The sequence below is a fragment of the Filicampus tigris genome, chromosome 5, assembly GCF_054856515.1.
Source record: "Filicampus tigris isolate MCC_2025a chromosome 5, RoL_Ftig_1.0, whole genome shotgun sequence".
NCBI lineage: Eukaryota > Metazoa > Chordata > Actinopteri > Syngnathiformes > Syngnathidae > Filicampus > Filicampus tigris.
The window spans coordinates 17,167,377-17,195,000 of NC_141221.1; the positions used below are offsets into that span (position 1 = coordinate 17,167,377).

The 27,624-nt window shown below is 40.7% G+C and overlaps 5 protein-coding genes and 1 pseudogene across 9 annotated transcripts in view; 3 read left to right on the forward strand and 3 right to left on the reverse strand.

The window, feature by feature from the left end:
* Window positions 1-15: 15 nt before the first annotated feature.
* LOC147147603 (uncharacterized) lies at window positions 16-5,585 on the reverse strand. Of its 2 annotated transcripts, XM_086030281.1 has the most exons (5): window positions 5,407-5,585; window positions 4,181-4,570; window positions 1,267-1,364; window positions 1,091-1,173; window positions 16-201 (listed from the first exon to the last, which is right to left on the reverse strand). In XM_086030281.1, exons 1-5 carry the CDS (start codon window positions 5,471-5,473, stop codon window positions 150-152), a joined length of 690 nt encoding a protein of 229 aa, XP_085886407.1. In that variant the 5' UTR covers window positions 5,474-5,585; the 3' UTR covers window positions 16-149. The 2 variants fall into 2 exon arrangements, with proteins under 2 accessions (XP_085886407.1, XP_085886406.1); XM_086030280.1 differs by lacking the exons at window positions 16-201; window positions 1,091-1,173; window positions 1,267-1,364 and having other exon boundaries at window positions 1,660-4,570; window positions 5,407-5,576.
* Window positions 5,586-6,686: 1,101 nt separating this feature from the next.
* LOC147147604 (uncharacterized) lies at window positions 6,687-12,782 on the reverse strand. Of its 3 annotated transcripts, XM_086030277.1 has the most exons (4): window positions 12,123-12,138; window positions 10,466-10,563; window positions 10,292-10,377; window positions 6,687-9,043 (listed from the first exon to the last, which is right to left on the reverse strand). In XM_086030277.1, exons 2-4 carry the CDS (start codon window positions 10,561-10,563, stop codon window positions 7,140-7,142), a joined length of 2,088 nt encoding a protein of 695 aa, XP_085886403.1. In that variant the 5' UTR covers window positions 12,123-12,138; the 3' UTR covers window positions 6,687-7,139. The 3 variants fall into 3 exon arrangements, with proteins under 3 accessions (XP_085886403.1, XP_085886404.1, XP_085886405.1); XM_086030278.1 differs by lacking the exons at window positions 10,292-10,377; window positions 10,466-10,563 and adding an exon at window positions 12,710-12,782 and having other exon boundaries at window positions 12,123-12,396; XM_086030279.1 differs by lacking the exon at window positions 10,466-10,563 and having other exon boundaries at window positions 12,123-12,254.
* A 234-nt stretch (window positions 12,783-13,016) lies between these two features.
* Window positions 13,017-17,081, reverse strand: LOC147147605 (uncharacterized). The gene is made up of 2 exons (XM_086030282.1): window positions 16,876-17,081; window positions 13,017-15,339 (listed from the first exon to the last, which is right to left on the reverse strand). The coding sequence occupies exons 1-2, from the start codon at window positions 16,955-16,957 to the stop codon at window positions 14,096-14,098; spliced, it is 1,326 nt and encodes a 441-aa protein (XP_085886408.1). The 5' UTR covers window positions 16,958-17,081; the 3' UTR covers window positions 13,017-14,095.
* Window positions 17,082-17,699: 618 nt separating this feature from the next.
* On the forward strand, window positions 17,700-20,818 carry LOC147147606 (uncharacterized; annotated as a pseudogene).
* A 16-nt stretch (window positions 20,819-20,834) lies between these two features.
* LOC147147607 (uncharacterized) lies at window positions 20,835-22,987 on the forward strand. Its single transcript, XM_086030751.1, has 2 exons — window positions 20,835-21,114; window positions 22,028-22,987. The coding sequence occupies exons 1-2, from the start codon at window positions 20,961-20,963 to the stop codon at window positions 22,783-22,785; spliced, it is 912 nt and encodes a 303-aa protein (XP_085886877.1). The 5' UTR covers window positions 20,835-20,960; the 3' UTR covers window positions 22,786-22,987.
* A 2,092-nt stretch (window positions 22,988-25,079) lies between these two features.
* Window positions 25,080-27,624, forward strand: part of LOC147147608 (uncharacterized) — a 10,202-nt gene continuing 7,657 nt past the window's right edge. For both annotated transcript variants that reach the window (XM_086030769.1, XM_086030768.1), the window contains exons 1-4: window positions 25,080-25,364; window positions 25,930-26,459; window positions 26,854-26,977; window positions 27,073-27,212. In XM_086030769.1, the coding sequence (XP_085886895.1) occupies window positions 25,187-25,364; window positions 25,930-26,459; window positions 26,854-26,977; window positions 27,073-27,212 (972 nt within the window). In that variant the 5' untranslated portion in view covers window positions 25,080-25,186. The remainder of the gene's footprint in view (window positions 25,365-25,929; window positions 26,460-26,853; window positions 26,978-27,072; window positions 27,213-27,624) is intronic.

Sequence of the window (27,624 nt, forward strand, 5' to 3'; positions counted from 1 at the left end):
CACTTGGTCACTCTCTAAGAGTCTCTTCCTCCTTAAAGTGTGGGGGCTGTAAATCCTCATCTTCCTCTTCAACATCGCGAGGCTGACGCTTCTGTTCCGCTTCAATGTGGAGCAGCAGTGGATCCCCCTGCTCCAAATTGGAACTCCCCCTATGTGATTGTGGCAACAGTTCTCCCTGATGATTCATCAGCTGATGGATGTCTGCAGGACAAGAACAAATCAATGATGTTACTATAACTACTGACAAATAGTCAACCTTTTTTTTTTCAGTAAAAACCATAATGTCCTGGTGGGGTGTGGTAAACCTTCAGACATAATGTTGAACAGCACAAGCACAGTCAGATTGATGTTTTGTTAGTATGTTTGCTGGAGTTGCAGCTCGGGGTGTGTGCCATATATGCAATAATAGACTGTATAAATTCCTCAGACAGCGTATATTTGAACTCTACTGACCAATCGTGATAACGCTTGTTGACGATGCCATCAAATCGGTCAAATAGGGCTGTGCACGAATCGGTGCTGATTCGGATAGTGACGCGAAGTGGCCATTAAAAACGAACACCAAGTAAGAATTTTCTGATTTGAATCAGAGTGGCATTGACCATTATGATGAAATTGTTTTTTTCTTTTCTTGGACTATGAGCTAACAGCAATTTTGGTTTAATCAGATTCAAGCTCATATATAGTTTAATAACAGAACTATTGTACATATGGGGCCCAACATTTAAACACATTTATATAACACTGTATTGAATATGAACAACATTATTAAATAAACCAAAGTTTTCCTGCTTCAGAACATGCCAACTGCGCCAAATTTTATAGGTCTTGCTGCCCCCCCCCCAAAAAAAAATATAACTTGAGTTTGTTCTGTTCGTCCTCTAGTCGTATTAGCCAAACAGAAACCGAAAGTGACCAGGAAGAGAGAAAGGCGAAAATTGTTTAACCAGTCTTCTTTGAAACGTTTTTCGAGCCCATTATCCACGTGGATTGTCTTTCAATAGGTTTTTGTTTTTTAAACAAACAATATTATCACTTAGTGTATCCATTAATGATAAGAGTAGATCAGTAGACGTGTGGAAAGACCTACATAGGATGTACAAGATATATTTCTCGCCAACAGCTTGCAGTTGTTTTCGTTGTCCCTCGTTCTCTCTGAACGACGCCATTATTCTGTGAAACTTTCGGAATATGTTGTTAGTCGCTCTCGTTAAGACTTTTTGCCATTTTAGAAAATTCTTCCACTCGGTTTCAGAGTGCGCTCACCTGGTTCTCGCCATGCCAACGTCCGCCTATCTCTTCTTCGATGGTGGCTTTACGGCTGCGGTGTCCATGGCAACGTACAACTGCCATCTTGGGCCAGGCTTCAGGATGAACAGTTGGAAAGTTCCAAAATGTTTTAAGTAGTGTTAGGATAGTTGCCAGAGTTCACTAAAGGCTAACTAAAAGCACGCCAAAAAAAATGCATTTTTGTACAACTGAGAGCAAAACATTTGGAACAAACTAGAAAAAAATGCAAAATAACATCAAAAGAAATAGTTAGAAAGACTATTATAAGTATAAATTAGATGATAATAAAAACAAGAAATGTGGAGAATAAATACACAATAAGAAATGGCACCAAACAATAGTTTTTGCACAATGTTTTTTTTTTATAACATTGAAAATTATAATATGGAGGCAGGGGCAAGTAGCATCAATCAATGCTTTGTAGAAGTAGGCTTGATCTGGCAAAAGCTATTTCAGATCCCTGACTCACAACCATATGTTGAAGAGATACTGTAAGTACATTGGTGGAGTGCAATTCTGACAATCAATCACGCCATGATTTACTAAATTCCAGAAAAAAAAATCACTGAAAAGGATAAAAAAAAAGTTACAGTATTTGGATAGGATACAATCATTTGTAACGAATACTTAACATGTGTGGACATTACTTATTGTGTGCCCCAGGGGTCAGCATTGGGGCCCAAGTTATTTATCATAAGTTATCAATGGCATTTGTAACGTACTGAAAACACAGAATCTTTTTTGCAGATTAAAGGAGGATTTTTTTGGTTTTGGGGTTGTCGAAGACAATCACAGTACTCTACAGACAAGAACTTGAACATCCTTAATAAACTAAGAAAACAAAATTCATGATATCTAGAATTTACACCATAGATACACAGATAAATATGAACATAAATTATCATGCGTTATCATTTTGAATGGCAACGTTTGAATGCGACTTTTCTGTCAGACTTACGCAGAGAGTCACGTTCAGTCAGCGCATTTCAAAAGTACCACTTTGCAATGCAAAATGTATGTTAAGCACAACATGTGATTAGACTTTGCGCTGCGAATGGGAATTGAAGCATGAAATCATGATGCGCAAGTGAGTTAATTATTTACATTTTATTTCAATCAAACATGATTGTATGTTTTTATAAACTACAACGGTGTAGTGTTTTTTTCCCTCTTATCAAAAAAACATGACCAAAATGTTTGTTGGCTGTTTATTTTAGGGCAAAAGGGACATTTAAATCTCTAAAACAAAATTCCCCCCATTTTTTTTTAAAGTAGTCTGCTTCCGATGCTGCAATAGTGCACAAAAATATTCATTTCCTGTTGTTGTGTGTCCGCAAGTGTGCAGTCAAATTGACCCTTTGAGCAAAGCTTTCACCACAAATTGAGCAACGAAAGGCGTCTTCTCCTCTGTGCGTTCTCGTGTGGGTTTCCAAATAGTCTTTTCTTGAGTAAGTTTTCCCACAAGTTGAGCAGCTAAAGGGTTTTTCCCCTGTGTGCATTCTCATGTGTCTAACCATAACTGACTTTTGGGTGAACCCCTTGCCACAAATGGAGCAACAAAAGGGTTTCCCTCCTGTGTGTGTTGTCATGTGCAATACCACATGTGCTTTATGAGAGAACGTTTTATCGCACAATGAGCACCCGAAAGGTTTTTCTCCCGTGTGCGTTTTCATGTGTCGAACCATGACTGACTTTTGAGTGAACCCTTTACCGCAAATTGAGCAACAAAAAGGTTTTTCCCCTGTGTGAGTTCTCATGTGAGTTTTCAAATAGTCTTTTCTCAAGTAAGTTTTACCGCACGTTGAGCAAATAAAGGGTTTTTCTCCTGTGTGTGCTTTCATGTGCAATAACAGACTTTGTTTTCGAATGAATTTTTGATCACAAACTGAGCAACTAAAGGGTTTTTGTCCTGTGTGTATTATCCTGTGAGGAACCAGTTGGTGTTTTTGAGAGAATGTTTCACCACAAACTGAACAACTAAAAGGTTTTTCTCCTGTGTGCTTTCTCATGTGTGCTCCCAGCACTCGTTTTTGAGAAAATGTTTGACCACAAATTGAGCAACTAAAAGGTTTTTCTCCCGTGTGAGTTCTCATGTGAGACACCAAGTTTTGTTTTTTAAATAATATTTGGCCACAAACTAAGCAACTAAAAGGCTTTTCCCCCATGTGCGTTCTCATGTGTGACACCAAGTCTTGTTTTTTAAAGAATTCTTGACCACAAACAGAGCAATTAAAGGGTTTTTCTCCTGTGTGCGTTCTGATGTGCGTTTCCATTTTGTCTTTTCTCGAGAAGGTTTTACCGCATGTCGAGCAATTAAAGAGTTTTTCTCCCGTGTGTGTTCTCATGTGTTTCACCAGATGTCGTTTTTGAGAGAAGGTTTTCCCACAAACCGAACAACAAAAGGGTTTTTCTCCTGTGTGTGTTTTCAGGTGTTCTGTCATGGTTTTCTTAGCAGTGAATCGCGTACCACAAACTGAGCAAGAAAAGGGTTTCTCTCCTGTGTGCGTTCTCATGTGCGTTACCATGTGTGACCTTCGAGAGAAGTTTTTAGCACAAATTGGGCAACTGTAGGGTTTTTCTCCAGTATGTGTTCTCACATGTTTCACCATGTTTGACCTTAAAGTGAATCTTTGACCACAGCTTGAGCAACAAAAAGGTTTTTCACCCAAGTGCGTCTTCATGTGTGATACCATGTTTGACTTCAGAGCGAATGCTTTACCACAAGTTGAGCAACTGAAGGGTTTTTCTCCTGTGTGTGTCCTCATGTGTCTAGCATGTGCTTTTTTGGCAAAATGTTTGCCACAAACGGAGCAGGCAAAACATTGTTGACGCATTTCCTTGCTAGCAAGACTGTTCTCCTTTTCAGAGATTTTCAGCTGTTTGTTGTCACCTTTGCAGTCTTCGTTCCTCCTCAAAGGTTCTTCCGTGTCGTCGCTGTCTGAGAGTGGAGCTAAGAGGTCGTGTGGTGGGGGTCCTCCACAGCGCTCTCCATCTGGACTGCCATGATGAAGCGGCGGCCGCTCGGGTGGTTCGTTTACATCGCCTTCACACTTTGCAGAAACGGCAGTTGGTGGCAACAAGCTGACATCAAACTCCTCTTCTTCCTTTTTAACATGGTCAAACTGTGGATCCTCTTCCTCCTCTTCAACTGGGGAGGACTGTGGACCCTCCTCCTCCTCTTTCACATGGTGAGGCTGTGGATTCTCATGCACCAAACCGCAGGTCCCCCCATGCGATTGAAGGAGAAGTTCTTTGTCACGATTAATTAGCTGCTGGATGCCTGCAGGACACAAGCAAGTCAATGAAGTTACTGTAGCTAATGTGAAATAGTCTATTTTATTTTTTCAAATTAAAAACAACAATGCCAATGACATATTGTTGTACAGCCCAAGCACAATCAGGACGATATTTGTTTGTTTGTCGGCTGGTGTGCAGTGTAAGCAGTAGACAGTATAAATTTCGGCTGTCTAGATTTGAACTCTAGCGAGCAATTACGACAACGCTTGTTGATGACATCATCGCTATCGACTACAAGCACGTCCGACCACGGAATCGGAGGAATGAGATTTGGACTTTTTGGGTTAGGCCTTTTTGCCACACACAGTGTCAAAGTCAAGGTGAGTCTGTTTTTTTTTTTACTTCCTTCCACTCCTGAAGAACATTTAAACAGCACCTAATGATATTTTTATTGCCACTTTTTCTATTTTACACATCCCTTTTGTTTTTTCCCCTGTTTGTAAGTTAAAGCAATGAGTTATTCAATTGTTTAACCCCTTAGAAATCCCGTTAGTTTTTGAAAATCCTGGTAGTCTTGAAAACGTTTTACTTCATGAGTGAGCCCCTTGTCAATATTAATGTCATAATTCCTTTACTGTGCTTTGAAAAAAGTTCGCGTGTTACTACTGCAAGCATGTTGTTTGTTACATAACAGTGTTCCTTTGATGCTATTTATATTATGGTTCTTTCTTCTTTTCTTCCAAACTGTCAGACGAGGCAAGTTGTGTGTAGTTCTTCCTCCGTCATATATTATCGAGTTGCTGATGCTGGACGCGATGCTACATAAGAGTAGAAGATTAGTGGACAGACCTTGGATGGACAACAAAATATGGTTCTCACCAACAGCTTCCACATGTTTTCGTTGTCCTTCGTTCTCCTCGTGCGAAGCCATGGTTCTGTTCATCATTGACAATAATTCAACTTTTGATGGTTTTCCTAGTCGTTTACACCTGGTTGCCGTCGCGCCGTCTTTGTGTCGTCTTAAAGCCAAGCCAACTTCCGCCTTTTCCTTCTTTGAGGGAGATTTTACGGCAGCGGTGTCCACGGCAACGTAAGGCTGCCATCTTGCGGCGGTATTAAGTATGTTGCTTCGCGAGTTGCAAGAGCTCTTAAACATGTTTTCCCTCCCATCACAATCTAGTTTGGCTTTATAATTAAAACCACCAAGATGTTACACAGACAATCATTTGGCTTCATTTGTCTCTCTTCCTTGCCGTCTCGTTACTTTTGTCTGTGATGTATGTTACCAAGGGCTTGTGTTCCGGTGCGTATCTTTCAAAAATAAAAGTCTGCATGCTCATAAAAAGGAAGGAATTGCTTTATACTGTATCGAACTTTACAGTTCAATTGCAATTACGAAGAATGACATGCAATGTGCTGAGCTGACCAAGTGTGCAACCTCAAGCAGCACAATGATGCGACATCCTTGCTCAGGTTTTGACCAACGACTGACACAAGACGGCGGACAACTTGACTATTAGCATTAATGTCATATACAGTATTTCATGTATTTGCCAATTATTCTTTTCAAAAAACAAATCACTCCTGGCTACTTTAGATCCTGTTATTCAAATATGACAGTTTAACAGTACTTAAAGTAACAGGAGTGATTAAAAAAACATAATTGTAAATTACAGACAGAGGAGATCCAAACTGGAGTGAAAACGATAATGATGAATCACATTTGCGGTATGATGAAGAGGACAACAATGACGTGTGTGCTACATCTGTGGTTTGCAAACCGTTTTTTTTTCAACACGAAGCGGCGAGCGCCCATTAAATATGCTTAGCTATCCAAGTACCACTATCATGGCTGGCAATAGAATTCAAGAATTCAATATAGAGCTGAAACAATAAATCAATTTAATTGCAAAAAAAGTCAAACCAAAATCCCGTTCTTGAAACTTCGGAAGGATCATTTTGCCGCACAGACTCACGTTACCGCAGATGCACGCCCCCATCGATGTAGAAATATATTGGGAATTTTTATCACCCGATTATTATTTGTCACCCGATTAGACAACAGCACAATCGAAGAATAATGGGTTCCCTAAATCCGATAGCTGTAGCCACAGTGTTCATCAAAAAAGAGAAGGTGGTTTAATTCTCCAAAAGTATGTTTAATATTACTGGAAGCCATTGTAACATGACACAGTTTTGAACACTAGCTTGAATATAAAAAAATATTACACATAAAAGTCAAATGAATATTGTATTTCCCCAAAAAAGAAAAAGCGGTAAAGATTAAATGCTGATGTATTGTACTTAAAAAGGGTACTTCAGTTTAAAAATGAAAAAAAAAATGAAAAATATAAAATGCACAGTACTGGATTAAAAAAAATGTAAGCAGGCCTGCATTGCTAAAATATTAATTCTAACATTTTCAGTATATTTTATTTGTATTTAATTCAGTGATTCCTTTAATATACCACTAGAGGGAGCCTGCATACCACACTTGTAAAATCACTGAACTACACAACTAAATTGAACATGTACAGATGTTGGGATATGGTGGGGTTCAACCGTTTTTTTCAGCATTCATCATCAGTTGTTTTGTGTCCGCGAGTGTGCAGTCAATCTGGCCCTGAGAGTGCAATTCCCACCGAGCTTTTTTCTCCCATGTGTGTTCTTACGTGTTTGACCATGTTGGACCTATGAGAGAATGTTTTAGCACAAAATGAGCAACAAAAAGGTTTTTCTCCTGTGTGTGTTCTCATGTGTGATACCAGGTGTGGCTTTTGAGAGAATGCTTTACCACAAGTGGAGCAACTGAAAGGTTTTTCTCCAGTATGCATCCTCATGTGTGACGTCAGACTGTGCTTTTGTATGAAAGATTGATCACACACCGAGCAACAGAAGGGTTTTTCTCCAGTGTGTATTCTCATGTGCGATGCCACGCACGATTTATGAGAGAACGTCTTCGTGCACAATGAGCAACGAAAGGGTTTTTCTCCGGTGTGCGTTCTTGTGTGTAATGTCAGACTGTGTTTTTGAATGAATGTTTGACCACAAAGTGAGCAACTGTAGGGTTTTTCCCCTGTGTGTATTTTCACGTGTGCCGCCATGTGTGACTTTTGAGAGAATGTTTTGTCGCAGAATGAGCAACAAAAGGGTTTTTCTCCCGTGTGCGTTTTCATGTGTGGCACCAGTTGCCGCTTTTGAGAGAACGCTTTCGCACAAATTAAGCAACGGAAGGGTTTTTCACCCGTGTGTGTTCTCATGTGCGCGACCATGCTTCGCTTCAGAGTGAATCGTTTATCACACACTGAGCAAGAAAAAGGTTTTTCCCCTGTGTGCATTTTCATGTGTGTTGCCATGTGTGACGTTTGAGAGAATGTTTTATCGCACAATGAGCAATGAAAGGGTTTCTCTCCTGTGTGCGTTCTCGTGTGTTTTGACATGTTGGACTTATTTGAGAATGTTTTACCGCAAATGGGGCAACAGAAGGGTTTTTCTCCCGTGTGTGTTCTCATGTGTGATACCAGATTTTGGTTCTGGGTGAACGCCTTACCACAAACGGAACAAGTGAAGGGGTTTTCCCCGGTGTGTGCGCTCATGTGTCGCCCCAGCTGTCGCTTTTGCGAGAACGTTTCCCCGCAAACGGAACAACTAAAAGGTTTTTCTCCCGTGTGCGTTCTCACGTGTGCTGCCATGTTTCGCTTCAGGGTGAATCTTTTACCACAAACTGAGCAACCAAAAGGCTTTTCTCCTGTGTGGATTTTCATGTGTGTGACCTTGTGTGACGTTTGGGAAAATTTCTTACTGCATATTGAACAACTGTAGGGTTTCTCTCCTGTGTGCGTTCTCATGTGTTTAACCATGTTTGATTGATTTGAGAACGTTTTACCACAAACAGAGCAACAGAAAGGTTTTTCCCCTGTGTGGATTCTCATGTGCTGTACCACTTGTGTCTTGTGAGAGAATGTTTTCACACACAAAGGGCAACGGAGGGGTCTCTCATTCACGTGCATCCTCATGTGGCTAACCAGGGTTGACTTTTTAGTGAAGGGTTCACCACAAACTGAGCAGGCTAAACTTTTTGGATGCATTGGTGAAGATGCCTTGTTGTTCCTGCGGTGCTTCAACGGTTTGTCGTCACCTTCAAAGTTTGCGTCGCTCTCCATGTCGTCTCTCTCCATGTCATCGCTGTCGGATAACGGCGCTAAGAGGTCATGTGCCGATGGCCCTCCATCGGGGTCGCCCTTTCGACTCCGATGATGACGCCGCGTCCGCTTGGGTGTTTCGTCTTCGATCTTCACACAGACGCCGGTCGGCGGCAGCTTGCTGACATCAAACTCCTTGTCTTCCTCTTTGACATGTGGGGGCTGCGGCTCCTCCCCTTTGTCTGTACCATGACTTGGCCGCGCATCCTTTTCTTTCTCTTGAGAGTCTAGCGGCAGTGCATCTTCTTCATTCTCACGCTGGCCCGTGGAGCTCAGGCTGGGTTCTTCCCGGTGGCCAATTAGCTGCCGGATGTCTGCCGGGCACAAGCAAGCCGATGAGATTACTCAAACTACTGCCATACATTTATCAGCATTGTCCGAAAAATCCGTACTGTTGCGGTCTAGTTTTGTTCTCCAAGCTACAACTTTTGTGTGATGTCACCTACGGTCTGCTCCAAAAGTCTTGGAACGGAAAGGCCAATTTGTTTTTGTTGTCCATCAAAAGATGAACAGGAGATAAAAGATGAGAAGTCCAGCTTTTTTTTCATGGTATTTACGTCTGGATGTGTTCAATAATTCAGGACAGAACACTTGTTGTTTGAAGCCACAGACTTTTCAAGTGAGCAAAAGTATTGGAACAGACACGATGAAATTAACTTTTCATATTTGGCGGCATAACCCTTACTTGCAATAACTGCATTAAGCCTGCGACCGACTGACTTCGCCAGACATTGCGACATTCTTCATTTGAAATTCAAGGTGCACCGATTGATCGACGGGGCTTGGAATAGGGGCTGTTTCCTTAATTTTGGGGGCGGGGGGAATCGATGATCGGCCAATCCTTTAAAATAAAAACTATTTCTTGTCCACCGATCTCAGAAGTCTGAAAAAGTCAGCCGCTGTCTTCTTCTGCTGTGAGATGACTAATAGTCTTTTCATTTTTCTTTTGAGAACTACTTCATGTGCAGTTTCAACCATCCATTTGTATTGTTTCACAGGTACTGTTCAAGACAAGATTGGAACATTGAAGGTGCACGTTGTTGGTTATGAAAACAAATCTGAAGCGGCAGAAATTGGAATCGGCGTGTCAGGCTTTTTAAAAATCTGGGATCGATGACTGGCCAGAAAATTGTGATTTGTGCACCCCTATTTGAAATGCTTTTTCAGCCTTTATTGCAGCGTCTCTTAAATTCTTGTTTGTTTGACTGACTGAGCATCTGGCCGATTTACTGGTGCACGCATCAATTTCCGTCGTCTCAACCTGATTTCAATACGATGCCAGTAAAGGGCGAAATAAGACCGTCTTCACTGCAGCCATACACCACAAAGTAATTTAGCACTTTTTTGCTATCAAATTATCTATGCGGAGTAAAATAATGCGTAGACCTCCAGCAGTTCGGCTGTGTTGTGAGCCAAGTGATGAGTGACGTCAGAGCGACATCTATCTCCAATTGCTGTTATTTTTACCATCGATATTAATCCCTTCACCGAGAGTCCCTTTACTTTATTCATTAATATCAACAAATATTACACGTATAAGACTAATGGACATATGGACAGACCTTGGCTGGACAACCCGATGTGATTCTTGCTAGCAACGCCCAGTTGATTTGCTTGTCGCTCTTTCTCCTCGCGCGACGCCATTGCTCTGTTAAACAGTAACAATATGTTCTTAGACGCTCCCGTACCAACTATTTAAACATTTTCACGTTTTTCTCCCCTTCATATGCGTTCACCTGGTCACCTTCTTGAAGCCACGCCAACTTTCGCCTTGTTCTTCTTCGATGGTGGTTTCCCCGGCAACAATGTATACGTGGCAATGTACAACCGCCATCTTGTGGTGGCATTGAAGATGACATTCATGGTAAAAACAACCACGGAAGTACGTATTTAGAAAGCGGCAAGGGGTTTTTTTTTAACCTATTTTTCCCCCCTGACTACTCACATTGGATTTGAAATCAAACAACCAAGAAGTACTGTCTTGTAATGCGTGCTACTTTACATTCCTGGGATTGAATGGCTGGACTGTGAAAAGACAATTTGTTTTTTGTAGATTTTCTGGGACGGAATGTCCATCTGTGGGTGGCGGTATGCACCAAACAGAGAATCATGAGTTAGGCTGGCTGTTGGGCAAGAACTAATTATGCTCTAAGAGGTCATAAGGTAGCTTTGAATACAGAGACAATTTTACAGAAAAGTTCTTGTGAGTAAAGTTTGACATTTCTATTTTTATTTTTGGAAAGAGTGGTGCTAGGGTCTTGTGAAATTGTATTTTAGAGCCCCAAACTCCATTTCAGGAGGTAGCAGTAATGCACCAAAAGTTGTTTGCCAACCACTAAAAGACAGAAGAAGTAAGAAGGAACGAAAGAACAAGAAGGAAAGAAATAGGAAGGGAAGAAAGGAAGAAAAAGGGAACGAAAAAAGGAAATAAATGAGAAGAAACAAAGGAAAGGGGAGAAATAACAAAATAAAGAAGAGAAGTATAGAAAAAAGAAGAAAAGAAAGAAGAGTGGAGAAGAAACAACATGAAATTATTGTCATGGCAATTTTATTTCAGTTTTCACAAGGACTAAGAAGCATTTTAATCCACCAGCATTGTACCAACTGCATCAATGTGACACAGGAAACTAGTTAAGCAAAATTTAAGAATTAAAGCGGAAGCAGGCTCTCACGTAACAGTTCAATCGATTGTCAAATAAGCGTGGTTGCTAGGCTATGCCAAATGTCAAATGTATGCGAGTGGAAATCCGTTTGAGCAGCAAGCCGACACATTATCATGTACATAGTGCGCTCCAGTTACCAATTTCATCAAATCGCTTCAGATAATTGATAATCTGATCATTGATTTTTGGACCTTTTTTCCCCCGATTGAAGGACCTTTGATGTTTCCTGACGGAAGCGCGATCAAAATAGCACGAACAGACTGACCGACAGACGATTAGGTTCGGCTTGAAAAATAGCTGGATTGACGGATGGGTACCTACCCAGTCTGATAACGGATTATGAATGACAGGTGACATCAGGTTAAAAAAAATTGTGATTTATAATGGGAGTCAAAGAGACCAAAAAAAAAAAAAGTTTTACGCGTTATGTAGGTAAGTTGTGTTTCTCCCAACTGCTGTGTTTCAAAAATTACAGTTTGGTGCCATATTGAAAGTTGACAAGTTTTAACATCCTCAGTGAAAGTAGTAGGGTATTTTTCCCCTCAATATTTGTTCATTGACATTAACACATCAGATATCAAAAGGCAAATTTTTTCGGGGTGCGTTGTCACGTGTTTGACCAAAGTGGTCCGACTGCAAAAGCTTTTACTGCAAACTGAGCAAAAGAAGAGTTTTTCTCCCATGTGTGTTCTCATATGAGTAATCATATCAATCTTTGTATAGCTTTTACCACAAACTGAGCAGGTGGGCTGTTTTCCACGCGTTTGTGATGGTTCCCTGTTGAGGAGAGCTGGCTTCTTTCGAGAGCTTTTCAACGGTTCGCCGTCGCTGTCTTCGTCGCTCTCTCCGTCGTCGCTGTCGTCACTCTCCATACAGACAGGATTCGCCGGCAACTTGCTGACATTAACCAACCCTTCTTTGTCCGTAATGTGGAAAGGAACCAGAGTCTTGTTTTCCCCTTTTAATACGGATGGGCTGTGGTCGCTGGAAGTCTGGATGTCCAACTAATGGGTGGCGATGCGCGTTTAAGTTTTTGCATCTGATCGGTCAAATTCAGAAAAAAGCATACAATTCCATATTAAAATTATTGTATGTCGTTGTAATATGCATATTGCACAGGCCATTATAGCGGTAGAAATATTTTTCGATATATTGTGCAGCCATAGTAGCGATATTGATTACAGTTTTCTGACATCAAGGAACATTACGCTTTTTCTATGGTGAGAAAACACAAAGTCCATAAAATCCAAAATATGTGAGTGGTTGTTTGTATTATCATATTTTCACAGGTTAAAGATAGCATGTATGTGCACATACATTTTGGTGACGATCGGTCACGGTTTTGGGACGTTCAGCTTTTTAATTTTTTTTACATGAAGCCGTTTGTCTCTGATACGTCTGATAAAACTGGTTTCATGAAAAGCAATCACTCTTTGAACTCTTACACACGTCCCCGTGTTATGTGACGCCAAGGCACTGTGCTGAATGGCTGATTTGAAAAACGCAATAAACAGTGTTATCTCAATAAATTGCTTTATATATATTAATAGGTAGAGGTTTGGTGAGCAGACCTTAGACGCGTATGATATAACTTGAGTCTTGCAAACAGCTTCGAGTCGTTAAATAGACAAACTCAGTGTTTAATTTACACAAATATTTTGTAAATCAACCATTCACAAACAAAAATTCAAAAGCACAAATATGTTAAGACATCTTTCTCTGTAAAATTAACAGGTAACTGCAGTATAGACAATATTAAAAGTACAACACTAAAATGGCATTGTTGATCATAGCATCCACAGTCAGGGCTTTAAAATGTCCCCAAATAATGCATTTGTTTATCATTTCTGGTCTTTAGCCATTGCTATTTGATAAGATGTGACTTGAATGAATGAGGCAGGCTCAACATGCAAATCAGCGTCTGCGATTTTGCAAATTGGCTGTTGGTGAGCTCATCAGTGCTCAAGACAAGAAACCGAATGCAAAAGCAGAGAAGAAGTCATTATCTAGTTTAAACGTTGCTCTCTACTTTGATGTGTTCCTGCAAGCGAAGGTTGCTATCGTGTGCATTTTATTTAATCAAAGCCTGACTGTGGATGCTATGATAAGCAATGACGTCTCGGCCATGGTTATTGTTATGTAACATTGACCTGTCACCTGCTGACTTGTCCAAAGTCATTTTGGCATGCAATTGATAGTGAAATGTTCAACTTTGTTAGCGACATGTTCATTCAGCACAGGAGGGTTGTTCTATTTTGCACCTGAAATTGTTATTCGTGGTAATGTTCAAATAAATGTGAAGACAACTACATTTTGCCACATTTTTCACTGAACTTTTCCTACACAAATTGATTATTTATTTATTTATTTCATAGTGTGGTTGTATTTGAACTGTCTCCTAGCCTGCATGTTTTGATGAAATTGTATTCACGTATTCCTCTCAAACTGCCTGGGTTATAATAGTTTGGGATTTTTCATGATCGTTGTTTTTTATTCCATTTGGACTTTTTTGTTTTTTTAGAACAGGTTTGTTGTTTGTTTTTATTTTTCGGAAAATGCTTTGTTTTAGTTTAGTTTTTATTAGTTTTAGTTTTTTTTAAATATATGGAGTATTATTAGTTATTTCATTAGTTTCCATTAACTAACCTTGCTTTGGATATCAGAGGATTACTGTCAAAAATTCATTCTTCCCTTGCGCCACAACTAAAAGGTTTTAATTCCCGCGTGGGTTCTCATGTGCAATTTCATATTTGCCTTATCGGCAAATGCTTTATCGCACAACGAGCAATGGAAGGGTTTTTCTCCAGTGTGTATCGTCATGTGTAATTCCATGGTTTGCTTGAGAGTGAATCTTTTCCCACAAATTGAGCAAGGAAAAGGTTTTTCTCCTGTGTGTATTCTCATGTGTGGTACCATGTTCCGCTTCAGAGTGAAGCATTTGCCGCAGACTGAGCAACAAAAGGGTTTTTCGCCTGTGTGCGTTTTCATGTGTGTTTCCAAATAGTCTTTTCGAGAATAAGTTTTATTGCAGGTTGAGCAACTAAAGGGTTTCCCTCCCGTGTGTATTCTCATGTGTGGCGCCAGGTTTTTTTTCAAGGTGAACGTTTGACCACAAATTGAGCAACAAAAGGGTTTTTCCCTCGTGTGTACTCTCATGTGGGAATCCACATGTTCCTTTAGAGCAAATGCTCTCCCACAAGTTGAGCAACTAAATGGTTTTTCTCCTGTGTGTGTTCTCATGTGTCGAATCATATTTGCCTTTTGAATGAATGTTTTAGCGCAAACCGTACAACTGAAAGGGTTCTCCCCGGTGTGTATTCTCGTGTGTGATTCCATTTGGTCTTTTGTGGAGAACATTTTACTGCAAAATGAGCAACTGAAGGGTTTTTCTCCCGTGTGCGTTCTCATGTGTCTATACAAATGTTGCTGAGCTAAACCTTTGCCACAAACTGAGCAGGGAATACGTTTTTTACATGTTTGCGACATTTCCTTGTGGCCAAGAGTTGCCTCCTTTCCAGAGGCTTTCAACTGCTTGTCGTCAGCCCGGCAGTGTGCGTCACTCAAAGGTTCTTCCAGGTCGTCGCTGTCCGACAGAGGCGCTATCAGGTTGTCCGGTGACGGCCCTCCGCGGCGGTCTTCGCTCGTGCTGTGATGAAGACGCTGCGACCACTCGGGTGGTTGGTCCACAGAGATGCCGGTTGGTTGCAACTTGCTGACGTGGACCGCCTCCACTTCCTCCTTAACGTGGGCGGGCTGCGGATCCTTCACTTCCTCTTTCATGAGGAAAGACTGTCCATCCTCTTGTTCTTCTTTAACGTGTAGGGGCCACGGATCCTCTTCTTCCTCTTTAATGTGGAAGAGCTGTGGATCATCTTGCTCCAAAGTGCGGCTCCCCCCATGCGACTGAGGAAGAAGGTCTTCCTGATGAACAATCACCTGCTGGACATCTGCAGGACACAAACAATTCCATTATTTCATGACTGCTGTGCAATCAACATTTTGTCGTTGTGTGATTTTATTTATTTTTTTTATGCTGTTGCCGATTCTAATATTTGGCAGAAAATAATTCCATGATACAATTTATTGGCCGAATAATAAAAAAAAATTGTGATTTTTATATATATATATATATATATATATGTGTGTGTGTGTGTGTGTGTGTGTGTCCTGAATCATAGCTTAATACTTCGGTCACATTTACTTGAGTAAGTTTTGGGAAATTGTGTACTTCTAGGAGTAGTTTTAAATCACTATATTTTTTACTTTTACTTGAGTAGATTCGTGAAGAAGAAACTGTACTCTTACTCTGCTACATTAGGCTACATTGAACCCGTTACTTAAATCCCCTCCGTGTACATACGCGTCTACCCCTCTCTCTCTCTCTTTCTCTGAGAAAGGCGCATTTATTTTGTCAGAGACCAGCGCCATGCTCTACCATGTGACTGTGTTTCACCAATCAAACGTAGCCGTATGGCCATATAGCCCTGCAGTCTCGTCACGTGATCATATTCAACTTCAGCTGCGGGAAAGAGTTGTTTTCGGATGAAACGGATCGAAAATGTCACGCAGCAATGCTGACTATGCAGACACATAAGAGGAGATTCGTTGGGAAAAATGTTTTGTCACATACGCACAGACTGAAACACACAGACACAGTTTATACGAGTTCATGGGCTACTTTGTTGTTCTGCCTGCGGAGCCTGTTAAATAAAAAGTACAGGGGCTGAAAAATTTGTGCTACTTGTGCTTAAGTTATACTATTATTATTTTATTGTTTATTAAAGTACTGGAATTTACCTTAACATTATTTTAAGTTGTTCTTTAATTAAATGTAATTCATTTTAATGATTGGATGGAATTAAATTTTCCTGGAGATGATTTTGTATTTTCGTCAGATTGAATGGTTGTTTTAAAAAAAATAAATAAATAAATGAGACGTTGCTACACTTACTCAGTACTTGAGTAGTTTTTTCACCAAGTACTTTTTTACTTTTACTCAAGTAATTATTTGGTTGACTACGTTTTACTTCTACTTGAGTCATATTATCCTGAAGTAACAGTACTTTTACTTGAGTACATTTTTTGGCTACTCTACCCACCTCTGGGAGAGATATTGATAGAATTATTTGGTAAACCAAAAAGTTAATCAATACTGAGTATGTTTTATAATTTAGATTCTTCAAAGTTGCCCAGATGACAGCTTTACATATCTTGCGTGTTTTCTCAGTCAGATATATGATGTGGATGATGCTTTATACTGTATATGACCTAGAATGACTTTCAGTTCACAGCTGTGCATTGTCATGGGTTGATATCTATAGGTTAATAGCTAAAGTCATAGTATTTGGAAACTGTTAATAAAGTCAAGTTATGGTACAGACAGAGGAGGTTAACACAGAATGGATGAAAAAAAATAGAGCCGACTAGATTAGCTGCTAATCACCATCAAGCAGAAGACTGGAGTATCGTACGTGTGGACAGACCTTGGATGTACAACAAGATGCCATTCTCGCCATCAGCTTCCAATTGTTTTCCTTGTCGCTCCTTTTCCTCATACAACGACATTGTCCTATTCAACAATCAGATCATGTCATTAGCCGCTCCGCTACCAACTAGGTGCACTTTTGGATGTGTTTTCCGCTCGATTCCACCCGACGGTCGCTGGGCCGTCTTGTTGTTGTTTTCAAGACAGTGCAACTTCCGCCCTTTCTTCTTCTACGTTATTTTTACAGAAGCGGAGTATCCGTGGTAACGCACGGCTGCCATATTGCGGCGCGGTGCTATTAAGGACTGATGAGAAATGAAATGTAACAAGTTACAACGAATACTGATACATAAATACATTTTAAAATGACAACGTGTGTAATTCAGTCCCATCTAGTGGTTAACTAATAGAATGCAACGACCTAAGATGGAAGCGCGTGCGTCGTGAAGGACACGCACTACGGTGCTACTAGAGACCACACGTCGCAAGCCTATCAACCGTTTCTTCAGCAGAGGTGCAAGAAAAATTGAATTACAAACGATTTCTAGTAAAGTCATAAACAGTCTTTAACATGATTTTATCTGAATTTGACCAATCAGATGCAAAAACTTAAACGCGCATCGCCACCCAATAGTTGGGCATTAACAGTGGTGTCCAAATGTTTATTTGCTTTTCGTTTGCAATGTTGGTACACTCCTAGATGATATCTGACCGACGTATTCTAAACTTTGTTTGTGTCCTTCAGATGTCCAAAAGGAAGAAGATGATCAGTCAGCAAGTTTCCACTGACTCGCGCCTCTGTGGCGGGTGAGGCCGATGAAGATGACTCGCCCGAGCGGCTTCCGAGCGGAGAGCAGTGTGAAGGATCACCACCAGACGACCCCCCAGCGCCACCGTCGTCGCACAGAGATACCAACGTCAAGAGCGACACGAAATACCAAGGTGATGTCTAGCAGTTTAAAAGCTATTGTAAAAAGGCAACTCTGGGCAACAAGAAATGCCCCAAACGCGTCGGAAATGTCTTGTTTGTAGCAAAACATATGAGGAAAAGCAGTTGATTAGTCACATGAGAACACCCAAAAAGAAAAATCCCTGTCTGTAGTTGCTTATATTCCGGGAAGACGTTCTATAGACCAGGGGTCCCCAACCACTACCGGGCCACGGGCCAGGCCGCGGCAACAGTTTGGAGCAAGAGAATCCTCAGCTGCCCTGCGTAAAAGAAGAGGAGCCACAGCTTCCCCACGTTGAAAAGGAAGAAGAGGAGTTTGATGTCAGCAAGTTGCCACTGACTGGCGTCTCCGCGGGGAGCGAAGACGTCGACGACGATCAACCCGAATGCTCACAGCTTCATCATTGCAGTCCAAGTGCAGAGCAATCTGGAGGACCGCCGCCGGATGAGCTCTTCGCACCACTCTCAGACAGCGACTTCATTGAGAGCGACACAAACTGCGAAGGGGAAGGGGTTGAAAAGCTCAAAAGAGGATCCAACTCCTGGCAACGAGGAAACCTCAGAAAAATGTGGCAAACGTGTTACCTGCTCTCTTTGCGGTGTAAGCTTCGCTAAACAATATTTGTTTAATCATATGGCGATACACACCGGAGAAAAACCCTTTAATTGCCTAATTTGTTGTAAAGGGTTTGCCATACAGTCTGATATGGTCAGACACATGAGGACACATACTAGAGAAAAACCCTTTGCTTGCTCATTTTGCAGTCGAGCGTTCACGAGCAAACAAAGTATGGAAACACACATGAGACTCCACACGGATGACAAATCCTACAGTTGTTCAGTTTGTGGTGAAACGTTTACATTAAAGGCAGACATGTTTAAACACAGGAGAATACACACGGGGAAAAAACTGGTGAATTGCTCAATTTGTGGCAGAGAGTTCATAAACCGCTCCGATGTGGTTCGACACATGAGAACGCACACAGGAGAAAAACCCTTCAGTTGCTCAGTTTGCAGTAAAGCCTTTGCTAAGCAGTCCGATAGGATCAGACACGTGAGAACGCACACTGGAGAAAAACCCTTTAGTTGCTCTTTTTGCGGTAAAGCCTTCTCCAGCAAACAAAGTATGGAATCCCACTCGACATTACACACGGGAGAAAAAGCCTATAGTTGCTTTGTTTGTGGGGAAAGGTTTACCAAAAAGTCCAAAATGGTTAAACACACAAAAACGCACGATGGGAAAAATCCCTTGAGTTGCTTAATTTGTGGTGAACAGCTGACTAGAAAATCCGATATGGTTAAACACTTGAGAATACACACTGGGAAAGAAGTCTTGAGTTGCTCCGTTTGTGGGAAAGAGTTCATTAAAAAGTCAGACAAGGTTCGACACATGAGAATACATGCAGGAGAAAAACCCTTTTCTTGCTCAGTTTGTGATAAAGGCTTTATTCATGTATGATTAGACACATGATAATACACAATAGATAGTTGTTCACTTGGTTGAACATCCTCTCAAGAATAAAATCCCACATGCAAATACGGTTTGACACATGTGAATCGGACTTTGGAACAATGAACCCATAGCCCTTCGTTGAAGTGAGAGGATTTATAGGCAGCCAGGAAGTGAGAGGATTTATAGGCAGCCAGGAAATTTCCGTTGTAGGGTTGGGGATAATGGACTATGACAAGATTCGGAATCGGACTCCTGAGTTTCAACAGTATTCATTTGTAAAACAATGTAGGAGCTCACAAACAGCCCGCATACTAAAAAGTGACTCAAAACAGCTTTTATTCAAAGCTATCGAACAAAATATCCAATTACGCGTTCGGACGGAAGCCAGCTCGGACCGGTTGGCTCCCCCCGAACCATCAACTATTTTTACTTTAAATGACAAGTCCATTAACACTTCAGTTATTATCTAACTCTTAAAAAAAGCAATATTGACCTTGAGCACAACATGGTTTCTCATAAGACCAAATTTGGGCTTCCAAATGTGATGTGGGTAGGTCTTTCTGTTTGCTGTTTTTTTTTTGTATTTATATTTCCATAGACTGTTACGCTTTGATGTACAAATCAAGGAGGGAACAGATATGTAAAAAAAAAAAAAACTTCAATAATAAACGTAAATGATTATTCACTTCATTGTTAAATGTAAATTAGGTAGTGTGAATAAAATCTAAGTGAGGTCCAATCATGGCTGAGCGAAATATGTGCCTTTCCTGCTAGAATGATGTTTTTGTATTTAATAAACTGCTTCCAAGTACACTTTTCAGAAGCTGTATTGTGCATAAATTTGAAGATTTTTTTGCGGTAAAAAAAAAAATCAATACATTCATATTGGGCAATATCGGGACTCACTCATCGATGTCATGAGCTGAGCTGAAGGTGAGACTTCAGACTAGTACTACTAGACTTGATGGAACGCATTCAGATCAGCTAGACCTGAATGACTACTTCCTGAATGACCGGTTTATATCAAGTGCATGTTGAACCTGCTTAATTGCTGGATCACACCCAAGCATCAATTGTTGAAATGTACGTGTTTTCCATTGTTTACTCTGTCTACATTTTCTCTATTTGACATCTAATCTATTCCACTTCTGGAACTCAAATTAAGTAAATACTTTGATGTACTATTTTGTTTTATATTTTCATAGCGTCATAAAGCAGAAATAATCGAGGACATGTGGTCTTTTACATGGTTACTGCTTTTAGTGGTTTATGTGAAAATTATGTCAGAATGTCAATGCTTCAGATTTCACCTATTCAAACATTTTTCCAATATTTTTTTTGGGGGGGGGGATAAATCATAGAAATGTTTTGAAGACTGAAGAAATACGTATTTAAGCCTTGTTTTAGTTTTGAAGAGAAACTGGAACGATAAAGGTGAAAAAATATACTTTATTAAAAAAAAAAAAAATTAATACAAACGTGCTGTTTGTTTTATTTTGCTTCTGTGGACAGGCTGACTTACACTCCAGAACACCTTAGGCGCTAAAAGCCACCCCTAATACATAAAAAGAAGAAGAAAAGGTCGGAGGTTAGCGATAGCATAGCATCCTAAGCTACAAGCGAACAAAGCTTGTGGTCAAAGTGTTGTCCCTGTCGTCGTTAAATTGTCTCCACTGTGAAAATGTTGAAAGAGTTGGTTCGGCAGCGACTCATTGCAGCCGCCGACGAAATTTTTGGACTGTTCGAAAGAACGATTGCGTCGTACGAGGAGCAACTTTGTCGACAACGACGACAACTGGAAGTTTTCAAGACTCAGATTGTTATATCCACCGAAGGTCTGCTCACTAACCTTGTACTTATTTATACAATTTTAGTCATCCAATAATTTATGTTAATTGTGTGTGTGCGCGTGTGTGTGTGCGTTTGTGCGTGTGTTTTAACCAGCCAATCACAACAATGCCTCTTTCGTCACATGACAGGGGCCCCGCTTTCATAGCGTGATTTATATGTACACGTTTTAACCCCGCGTTTAAAATTGGCCCACTGTGCTTTGACGTTGCCTTTCTCTCCTTGAGATCCTTTTCAAAGTCTTTGTGGCTAATGGTGCTAGCAGCTATCAAATACACAAAACCGTCTCTGTGCTCAGGCTAGCCACCAATATTTTCGTTTAGTTTGAAATACAAAACCGAACATCCGGGCATTTCACGATGCAATGGCCTAAGTCGGTGAAAACAACTCACCATATTGTGTTGCTTTTGCCTGTGACTAGCATATAGACCTCGCAGAAAATCATGCCTAGATGTTGTGCAGTTGGATAGTCCAACCATAACGTGCTGGAAACGAAATTATCATTCCATATTACTGTGTGGACTGTGAACGTCGGGGACAGTAGGTAAACGGAATAAAAAGAGTGGAACTGGACGGTTCGGAATGGAAGCTAACCAAGACCGCAGTGCTTTGTGGTGAGCACTTCTTAAGTGGTAAGAATCGTTCTCGAGTGTGATAAAATGTACTGTTTTCTTTCCTACTTGTTTTAGGCTTTAACCAGATGGCATCATTATCTATATAAATGTAGTAAAAAAAAATCACAAATTAAATGACAACGACCCAAAGTTCAATGCTATTCAATGAACTATTCAATTTGTTTTCACCGACTTGACTGCCATCTTGACTTGTGACGCCATTTTGACTTCAGCCCGTTGTTGCCAACGTCATCTAAACTGCGTTTGCGTTGTTTGTGTCCTCCAGACGTCCAGCAGCTGGTTAGTCGCCAGGAAGAACATCCCCCTCAGCCACTGAGGTGGAGCCCCAGTTTGGAGCAGGAAAATCTTCAGCCGCCCCTCGTTGAAGAGGAAGAGAAGCATTTTGTGGCCTTCCATATTAAGGAGGAAGAGGAGACAATCAATGTCAGCCAGTTGCCACCGACTCGTGTCTCTGTTCGGAGTGAGGACGATGATGACTGTAAACCACCCGAGTGGTCACCGTTTCATCATCATAGTCCAAGTGGAGACCAGTGTGGCGGACCACCACCAGATGACCTCTTCTCTCCACCGTCACAGAGTGACGACGGAGGGAGTGACGCAAACGATGGTGGCAAACGGTTGAAAAGTTCTGAGAAGGAGACAACTCATAGCAACAAGTATTCCTCGCAAATGCGTTTTACATGTCCAATTTGCGGTAAAAGGTTTGCTCAAAAATTGTATAGACACATGCGAACACACACGGGAGAAAAGCCCTTTCGTTGCTCAACTTGTGGTAAAACATTCTCGAGAAAGGAACATTTAGAAATACACATGAGAACACACACAGGAGAAAAACCCTTTAGTTGCTCAGTTTGTCATAAAAATTTCACACATAAGACCACCATGGATAAACACATGAGAATGCACACAGGAGAAAAACCTTTTAGCTGTGCAGTTTGTGGTAAAACATTCAGTCAAAAGCCAAGTATGCTGGGACACATGAGGATACACACAGGAGGAAACTCCTTTCCTTCCTCATTGTGATGAAGTGTTCACTTAAAAAGTCATGCATGAAATCACACGAGAAGAAAACTCCTACAGTTGTGTGAGAAAACAGCGTGTGAGAAAACGTTCACTCAAAAGTCATCACACATGAAAATACACACTGAGGAAAAACACTTTTGTCCCACAATTTGTGGTAGAACATTGTGACTGCGTGTATGTCTGAATAAAAAACTTTTGCTATAAGAAGTTCATTATTGAATAAGATAAGATATGAAGGTCTTTATTGATCCCACAGCGGGGAAATATTTAGCGTTACAGCAGCAAAGGTATAGGTCACACAGAGACGGCGGCATAATGTAGCCGTTGATGTATAACATTAACAGCGAACATTCAGAATCAAACCTATGTAAATATACGCAGTAACCATGTGTGTATATACACACAAACATACATCTACATATAAAGTATGAAGAAACACTAATTTTAGCCTGTACATAGTACAGAGGCAAAAGAATAAGAATAAGAATAAGAATGCCTTTATTGATCCCACAGTGGGGAAATTTTCAAAAATACTGTAAGTGACAGTGCTGCAGTGCTGCAGTGAAATATAAGGAACAGCATTGGATAAAAATACAGTAGTGGGGAATGTTGAGTATTGCACAATATAACCTCAGGTGCAGGACTGCACGATTGCACTAATGTCCACCAGTTTGTAGAGACTACACAATGTTCTTGTTAAAGAGTCTGACAGCAGCAGGCAAGAAGGAGTGGCAGAATCTCTCCTTTGCACAGCGAGGGTGTAACAGTCTGTCACCGAAGGAGCTGTGGAGTGCTGTTAGAGTGCCCTGGAGGGGGTGGGCCGGGTTGTCCAGCATCGATGACACTTTAGCCATCATCCTCCTGTCCCCACTGAGTCCACTTAGTCCACCGAGTCCAGGGAGCAGCCCAGGACAGAGCCGGCCCTTTTGACCAGTTTGTCCAGCCTCTTCTTGTCCCCGGCCGAAACGCCGCAACCGATGCAACCACCGAGTCATAAAAGTTCCTAAGGAGTGTCCCCTGAACCCCAAAGGACTTCAGTCTCCTGAGTGGGAAGAGTCTGCTCTGACCCTTCCTATCATGCAGTTAAAATTGGCATGATATTAAATAATGTAGAATGATATTAAAAGATATGGAATCATATGTAATATGGTTTAAATGTGGCAGGATATTGAAATATATGGAATGATATTGAGTGTGGTGGAATTGGTCAAAATTGAGCAATGGCATGAAATGATACTGAAATTACAGAATAATGTGGAATGATATTGATGAAAATGTGTAATATGATGGTGAAAATTGTGTGAGGATATTGAATTATATGGAATGATATTGAAAGATATGAAATGATGTGGGATGATGATTGAATGTGGTTGGAATGCTTTAGGTGAGAAATGCATTGTGTTGGTGAAAATTGTGGAATGGTATTGAAATACGGAATAATGTGGAATGAGATTGGTGGAAATGTGAATTTATTTTGAATGATATGAATTGCTATTGAAATACAGGACATTGAATGACGTGAAATGATATTGAATGGTACTATGAAAAATGAGGGATGATATGGAATGATGCTGAATGATGTGGAATTAATGAAATATGTGGGAATGTTGGAACTCGTTCCCAAGATGAACTGACTTGCCCGAACATTTTGAATTTCAAATGGGAATGATGTGAATCTGTTATATGGTGAATGTGTTTGCATCGGGAATGAAAGGAAATATTTGGTCAAAAATGTGAAATTGTGAGAAAATTGAATTGTTGAAATGAGGAAATAGCCAAAACATTTTGGGAATATCTTCAAGTTGTAATGGTGAGAATCGCTTGAGAAATGTGGAAGGAGAACGTCCAAAAATTAAGGAGAATGATTTTTTTTTCGCCATGAAGGCCACCAGTTGCCTTGACGCCATCTTAGTCATGTGACATTATGTCTCCCTACTCACTCAGTTCTAACAGTTAGTAAAAAGTAACTGAGGTTCAGTCTTGCGTGGTCTGTTGTTTTGTCTTTGTTTAGTCTGAAGTACTGTTGAATGAAAGATTTTAACACCACCAGGTCTTAAAATGTGAAAATACTTATTAACATGAGAGCATTTATTCAAAACGGATTAAAAAAAAAAGTAATCAAAATGTAATTCTTCTTAAGTAATTGTAGTATTTACACTCCTTTCAACAGGGATGGTTTTTAACTTGTTTTATTTTGCTCTTAAAAATAAAAGTTGAGTCGTGTTGAGTTGTGTCGGTGCTGTTGGTACAATAATGTGACAATAGGTGGCGGTAATGTACTTTATACCGTAGTTGTCACCCGTCAATGAATAAGGAGAAGAAAACTGCGGAAATTAGCAATAGCGTAGCATTCATCAAAGCCCAAGGTTTCTGTTGTCCTTGAATTGTCCTCAAGGTGAAAATGTTGAAAGACTTGGTACGGGAGCGACTAATTGCGGCCGCCGACGAAATCTTCGGCCTTTTTCAGAAAACAATCGCGTCGTACGAGGAGCAACTTGGTCGAGCGAGAGAAGAGAACGAGCAACAACGACGACAACTGGAAGCTGTTCGCATGTCTCAAATGATGCTACGCGACGAAGGTCTGCACTAAACTTCGACTTATTAGACAACTTTTTATTTCTCTACTTGGGTCAAATGCATTTCATTTAAATTATGCTGTATGGGTAAAATGGATAAAATATGATTACTTTTGATAGAAGTCGTGTTTTCAAGATACCAAAATCCTGCCTTTTTTTTTAGTAAATATTTGTAGTTAATTCAGTAATACAAACATAACTAATAACAAAAACAAAAACTTGAGTGTCACAAATACAGTATATGCTACGAATAATTAGTGTCATCAATATCAAATTGTTTATTATCTCAAAATTGTGACGATTTTGATTTACTAAAAGTGCCCTCAATTAGTAGTGTTGTCAACATATCAAAAATCTGACGTTAGTGAGAACTCTGTACAAAGTAATACCAATGGAAAGTATTAATTAACAGAGTCAAACAAAACAAAACATGGAACTGAAAACGTGACACAGCGGTTCAGCGGCAAAATAAAATGACGTCAAAGTGCCTACGGGCTCGCCTTGCTAACGTCACCTGACCAAACCAAGAGTGGAGCTAAACTGTATGTGTGTTGCTTGTGTCCAACAGACGTCCAGCCGCTGACTGGTTGTCAAGAAGAGCCTTCCTTTCACTCGCAGTCGGGAGCCTCCACTTTGGACTGGGATGACGCATTAAACGTCAAAGAGGAAGAGGAGGCTGTTGACATCACCAAGTTGCCACCGGCCACTGTCGCCGAGGAGAGTGAAGACGATGAAGACGAACCACCCGAGTGGTCACAGCGTCGTCATCTCAATCCCATGGGAGAGCGCTGTAAAGGGCCAGCGCCAGACAAGCTTTTAGCTCCGCTCTCAGACAGTGACGACGACATGGAAGAAGAAGCGACGGGCGGCGCCACACCGACGCGTCGGCGCACGCTTCGAGCGTGCAGAGCCAAAGCTCGGGCAGGCGCGCGTGCCGCTTTACGAAAAAGTCCCGTGGCCGAGACGGCCGCTGCTTCCCCCGTCACTGAGGCGCTCTGCGAAAAGACTCACAGATCTTTCGATTGTGATATGGACCTCGAAAGAAAAAGAAGGGTCTCCGCCGTGTGGGACCATTTTGATCTTGTATCGTCAATGAGGGTATTTGGTTTTATTTCCTGTAGGGCTGCAACTAACCATTGTTTTAATAATCGATTAATCCGTCAATTTTGTTGTTGATTCAATTAATTGGATTTTTTTTTTTTAAATCCACCCATTTGTTCAAAAACAATTTGAAATTGTCAAAATGCACAAACTGATTATGAATCAGTTACTGGTCTGGTACGTAACATGTCGGAAAATAAGCCAAAATTGTTGATAATTTACATAATCAGTGTCCTCAAATGCATGGATATTATTCATTTTCAATAATAACATTCATTCAAGGCAATTTGAGCAACTTTATTTCAGCAATGTGTATCAAACTGGTATCGCTTGACGGTTTGCAAAAGGTTGGTGACTCCTGGTTGAAACGATCCCTTTTTGTTTTCTGCAGGTGAAATGTCGCATTTGTTCAACCGAGTTGTCGTATATCAACAAAAGCACCTCGTCAATGCTGAGACATTTCAGAGCCAGGCATGAACATGACGAGCTCGCAAGTGCACCAAGAATCACCGCAGGTAGGCGCACATTCGACGTGGTGGCTTTAACAGTCGATGCATTGATTTTATTTTTTCTTTTTCTTTTCTTTTTTCTTTCATTTGTCACCATCAAGCCTCCAGGAAACACGCGTTGGACCAGGCAGTTTTGAATTTCATTATCAAGGAGTCCCAACCGCTCAGCATCGTTGAGAGTGACGGCTTCCGGGAACTGCTTCGGACCCTTGAGCCATCATATGTTTTGCCAAGCAGAAAGGTTTGGATACAACATACTGTATCTCGAGAGCGTCTATACTGTATGCAGTTGTTCCACGATTTAAACCCCGATACAATCTTACTTTGTCGAGAAATGCTGTTCAGTAGGTGCGGTCAGGAAGTCAACAACATGCATGGCTGACAGAATGTTTGTCTGTGTGAAATACATCGTTTGCCGTCTTTTCAAATGCCCGTTAAGACGCCATATGTCTATGTTGACAAGATTTATATTCATGCTTAGGGTGCATTGTTAGTGTTAAATTCATCTGTTTTTGTACTTGAAAATTCCACTGTTGGAAAGTTAAATACTAAAGGACTATAGTATTGTTTAAAAATAATCTAATGTTCTGCCTGTAATTCACATCTTTGTTGTTGTAAGGTTAAAGAGACCAGAAAAGAAGTCTCTTTTTTCT